At 58.2% G+C, this 5,285-nt stretch overlaps 2 protein-coding genes across 3 annotated transcripts in view; one reads left to right on the top strand and one right to left on the bottom strand.

The window, feature by feature from the left end:
• TMEM56 (transmembrane protein 56) overlaps positions 1-5,285 on the bottom strand; it is a 40,663-nt gene that overhangs the window by 34,908 nt on the left and 470 nt on the right. Inside the window, exon 1 of one of the 2 annotated variants that reach the window (XM_014537127.1) lies at positions 2,610-2,695. The exons of the other annotated variant lie outside the window; for it this stretch is intronic. The gene's annotated coding sequence lies outside the window, so the exon portion shown is untranslated. Of the gene's footprint in view, positions 1-2,609; positions 2,696-5,285 lie in introns of those variants that run through there. 2 annotated transcript variants of the gene reach the window in all.
• ALG14 (ALG14, UDP-N-acetylglucosaminyltransferase subunit) overlaps positions 2,957-5,285 on the top strand; it is a 14,506-nt gene continuing 12,177 nt past the window's right edge. The window contains exons 1-2 of the mRNA XM_005863138.2: positions 2,957-3,253; positions 4,013-4,164. Coding sequence (XP_005863200.1) covers positions 3,118-3,253; positions 4,013-4,164 — 288 coding nt within the window. The 5' untranslated portion in view covers positions 2,957-3,117. The remainder of the gene's footprint in view (positions 3,254-4,012; positions 4,165-5,285) is intronic.

Consider the following 5,285-nt stretch of genomic DNA (forward strand, 5'->3'; position numbering starts at 1 on the left):
GCCCAGCCTCCCGGGCAGCCCATGCAGGCGGTGGGTGCTTCCTCCAGGGGCCCTGCAGGAGCGTGCGGCTCCCACAGGCAGGCTCATTGTTAAGTCACTGCTGGGTGGTCGCTGTGGCTGCCTCGCCCTGCACCTAGGGCTGGCCCAGTGTGGGCCCGGGGTGCCGGTGGGACTGGGCGGAAACGGGTCGTCCCTATCACTTCAGTCCCCACAGACCTCCATGTCGCCATTATCCTCCTGGTCCTTAGCTCTGTAGGTCCTTGTAACTGCCCCCATCTGACCCACTCCCAGCCCTCACCACCCTTCAAACCCTCTCACGGCACCCTGGGGACCTCCCTACCCGGGACCTCCGTTCACCTCGCTCCTCCCTGCAGGCCTCAACTTTCTTGTCAGGAACACTGAACATTCTGCTCCAGCCTTAATCCACACAACCCAGGACTGCTCACAGGCCTGCTGCGCCACCCTGTTGATTCTCTGCATTTACTGGCACCTCCTAAATGCCTGGTCACCCCCATTATCCAGCTGCAAGCCGTCTGGTCACGCCGAAATCCCCTTACACACAGGCAATGGCGGTGGCAAGGGGACGGGGCAATGGGGAACGCAAGGCCTAGAGCCTAGTGATTTGTAATATGCCTGGCATGGGTACTGCCTGGGTTGGTTTACTAAGCCACCTCGCACACATGCCCTCCACAGCAATCCACACTCTCATCTGCCTACCCACCAATCACCTTCCTCCCACCCTCCTCCAACTTCCTCCTCTCCAAGAGGGTGCCCTCCCTCCAGCACCCTCCCTCCAGCACGGGACCGGGTACGACAGGTGAGTTGTCTGTCATCCTCCGCCCTACCCCAGCCAGCTCCAGGCCACAGTCCTTGACGAACGGGTGATATCAATAATGCCAGAAGGACAGAAAGAAAGGCTGCTGTGGGGCTTCTGGGAAAGGTCTCCTCGCCCTTCAGAAGAGAACCAGTGACAAGACAACCTCCTTTTGGCTCTGGAGACGGTCTTGTCTGGATGTAGTTTCTGAGGCCGCTAACATCTTCCTTGAAGGAAGAGGGGAGAGGGCTTCAGTTGGAGCCATTGCTGGGTGGGCAGGTGGAAGAAAACTACATCCCGTGTAATATACTGTTACGTTGGTTTTCGTACTGTGCCAGGGGCCCTACCTCTGCGCTTCCAACCATGTGTGTGTAAGCCCAGGGCAGTGGTCGGCAAACTGCGGCCCCTTGAGTGTGGCTCTTCCACAAAATGCCACGTGCGGGCGCACACGTACAGTGCGATTGAAACTTCGTGGCCACACTCAAGGGGCCAAAGAGCCGCATGTGGCTCGTGAGCCGCAGTTTGCCGACCACTGGCCCAGGGGATTCTGATTGCATCAAAACCTAAGAGGCACCAGCTTGAAAGCCCACAACTATAAACGTTCTCCACCTCTAACTCATCTTAGGAAAACCATTGAAATGTTATAGAATCCACCTCTTTGTCTGTGAAGAGGGGAATGTTTGCCCGATGGCCTTATGGGAGGATGTAGGGGTGAGGATTAACGATGAAGACTGAATATGGGCGTGCCGGAAAACGATACTATCTCACCTCCAGGTTTATAGGGGACCAAGGACAAGTGACACGTGGGGTGAAGGGCTCCGGCAATCTCAGTGTTTTTCTATTGCTGCCTGTGGCTTACGCAGACATAAGGGTGAGCACAGTGGGGGGAGGGGGGGGACACGGCTGGCTTCGTGTGAAGATGAACTGAATATTAGTTGTAGGTCGATGCCTTCTCTCTCGGGCTACCGGGAGCCACTGAGCTTCCACTCGTCTCAGGATGGTGGCATTACTTGAATTGATTGCCCTCAGTTACCGTGGTCACACGGTTTGTTACCAGGTTAACGGTTACCAGGTTACTGGTTACCAGCTACCAGATTACTGGTTACCAGTTACCTGGTTACCATGTTACTGGTTACCAGTTACCAGGTTACCTCGTTACCGGTTACCAGATTACTGGTTACTTGACACCAGGTTTAATGGTTTAGCAGGTTACTGGTTACCAGTTACCTGGTTACCGGTTACCATGTTACTGGTTACCAGGTTACCTCGTTACCTGTTACCAGATCACAGGTTACTAGTTACCTGTGGAAACGCCTAGAAAAGTTAAAAGCAATCGTGCTGAGAAAGACGAGATTTAGACTGCTGACCCTGAGAAGGCACAGAGCCATGCCAAGGACTCCTTGAGGTTCGTTTGGGCCCAAATTCAACTTCAGAGTCTAGCAGCCACTGTTTGCAAAGGCCCCCCCCACGCAGGATGCACACGGGAGGGGAAGCTGGACTGGGCGGCCAGCCTCACTGTGTCCTGCTGAGCCCACCTTCTGCAGGAGGGCCCGGAACCGGGCTTCCACCAATGGGCTGAGACCTGCCCAGCCCATCAGAGCAGAACAACTGTATCTGCATTTTCATCTTTACTGAGCAGACCAATCAGAGCAGCTCCATAACCACCATGATCCCAACCAATCGGGACAGTGCTAACTTGACCAATCACGCTGTGCAAATGTGGCCTCCCCTTTGCCTCCGGGAGCACACTATGGTTGCCATTGGAGGCCGTTTCCCCGGTTTGCAAGCTGTTTACCTGCATAACGTCTCCCTTTTTACTGCACCCAGGCTGGGGCCTCCTGTTAGCATTGGGGTGATGTCAGGATGAGAGCCCTGAGTCCTTTGTACCAAAGTACCTTTCACTGGCGAACACTCCCAGAAAATGCCTGCACGTGCAGCAGAAGCACTTCCCCTGGCATTTAAAAAAGAAAAACAAAAGCGTGTGTGCCACTGGGGCTCACGTGGGATTCACTAAGCTGGTACAGCTGGGAGTGCCCAGGCCTTCAGGGCACGCAGGTGGCCTGACCTCACCACGGGCGGAAATGCAACTTCTCCGGCGCTTAACTTCCGGACTGTGAGCTTCCGCTCCGGCGGAGGCCACGCCGCATCCACAGTCCAGAGGCCGGACTTCCGCCTCCGGCCCGGAACTCCGCTCAGCATGACGTTGCACGGCCAGTTTGAGTCTCCTCAGCGCCCGTAGTTCCTGAACTTTGACCGCTCCTCTGGGCTAGCCGGAGGGCAGTACGCATGCGTAGTTCCGTTGAATGGGGTGCGTCCTTATCCTCGCGGCGGCCGCAGGAGCGGCGGCAGTGGTCCTGGCCCTGCGGCTGTGGCTCGTGCTTCATTCCCGGGTTGTTGTTCCTCGGGAATCTGTCAGTCTCATGGCGGTGGCCGGGTCCGGTAAGTACGGGGCGGACCACAAAACCCAGAGTGCACTGCGACGCCGTCCTTGGGTCTCCTTCGCGCTTTGTGCGCACTGCATACTGGGAGTTGTAGTTCCTTTGCGTCACCGGAACCAGCCCCCAGCCAGGCACTAAGCAGCTGGGCTGACGCTTCCGCGCTGCGACTTTAATGACAAATGAGTACCTCGCACCGGTCAGTAATTAAGCCTCTCCGCAGCGTGTAGCCTTCTAATAAATAATTAGTGAACAGAGAGGACGCCGAAGCCTTGTGATGCTGACCTGCAATTTCCCTGAGGAATAAACTGCTGGTTTGCGTGATTAATCTAGGCATTTGGTGTTTCCATTGGGAATCATGATAGAGGAGACGCGGCGAATTGTCATTTTTATAAACATACCAACCCCACGAGGAGGGAACAGTTGCGTGGCACCCGTGGGGCAGCCGTCACAGCCACCGGCCGTCCTGCCCGGACACATGTAAACGGGCCCCGGCCCCGCCAGGCGCTCACGATTCTGAATGACAGCTCCGCAGAGAGGCACCTCCCACACTGTACATTTAGGAGTAGAATCTGCGAGAGCTGATTTTATTTTCACACATTTGTTCTCCTCCGCCCCATGACAGTCGTATTCACACCAGAGGCTCCGTTTCCAGTGGTTCCTCCCGCTGTTGAGACGAGCACAGGCTGTCCCGTTGGTGTCACACTGTCCAACAGGCGCGTCCCTCGCGGTCTCTCACCCCAAGGCCTCCCCCCCTTTCCAGGCGGGCACACCACCGAGCTGCTGAGGCTGCTGGGGCACCTGTCCGCCGCGTACTCTCCCAGACACTACGTCATCGCGGACACGGACGAGATCAGCGCCCGGAAGATACAGGCCTTCGAACTCGGTCGCGCCGATAGGGACCCCAGTGGCATGGTAAGTGAGCAAGTCTCTTTCTAAGGACGTTTCAAATTGCACGTGGAGTTTAGTTCTTTAACAATCGGGGCACGCCAGTTACGGTGCAGGTGGTGGAGGAGGAGGAGGGGCCAAGGGTGACATGCAGACTTCGCCTGAGCTGCCAGAATAATGGAGTTGCCCCGTGTCCGTGCGGAGGGGCAGGGGGGCAGGACGGCCGCGACCACCCCTGCAGGACGGGGATCCAGGCCTGACGTTCGGCGGGGAGCCCGGTCTGGGGTGTGAATGTTGGAGTCGTCGGCGTGTATAAGACGGTCCTTAACATGAGGAGGCGGTGAGCTCAGCCAGGGACGCGAGTGTGAGAGCAGAAGAGCGGGCAGCCGGAGCCCGGCACTGCCTCTCCCGGGCGGGCGGTGTCACCTCCGAGCCTGCAGGGCAGTGAGGCCCGCCCGACCTGCACCTCTTCTCCCCTGCCTCCGGGCAGAGGCTGGCCGCTCCCTCCTCACGTTCCTCCTGTCCTGGCCAGGAGGGCTCCCTTCTTCCCAGTTCACACACACACACACACACACACACACGTGTGTTTCTTACAGCAGTTAGTCTGTCTGTGGCAGGAGGGTCTTCAGGTTTGTCTATGTCACCAACCAAGACCAAAGTGGAAAGGTGGGCTCCCCTGTCACCCCCAGCCCCGCTCCCTGACACACGCGGCCTTAGAACTCAGCGTAGGGGATTCTGTGCGCGCACATCACCGCATGGACGGGGAGGGCAGGTGGCCAGTGTCCAGATCAGGGGTTTGGGGGGCTGGCTCCCGGGGCGGCCTGGGCCACCTGCCCTTTTAACCAGACCCTGGGTTGCTGTGTTGCAAGAAGGCTGGGGGACAAGGGGGAGACGGTGGGAGCCTTCCCGGCAGAGCTAGCGCGGCCCCGTGGGGTCGGCACGGGGCAGTAGGCGGGTTTGAAAGGAGAGGAAATAGAATTTCCTACAGACCGGGTGTGGGATGGGAAGGGGAGAGACGAGCAGAGCTCCCGGGCCTGTGGTCGGAGCGGCCGTGAGGACGGGGTGCCCTCCCCGACGGGGCGCTCCTGCACGCTCTCCCCATGTTCCGCGCCCCTCTCCCACCGGAAAGGCCCTCAGCTCCGGAGATG

This window comes from Myotis brandtii, unplaced genomic scaffold (assembly GCF_000412655.1).
Source record: "Myotis brandtii unplaced genomic scaffold, ASM41265v1 scaffold1733, whole genome shotgun sequence".
In the NCBI taxonomy this organism is placed as follows: Eukaryota; Metazoa; Chordata; class Mammalia; order Chiroptera; family Vespertilionidae; genus Myotis; species Myotis brandtii.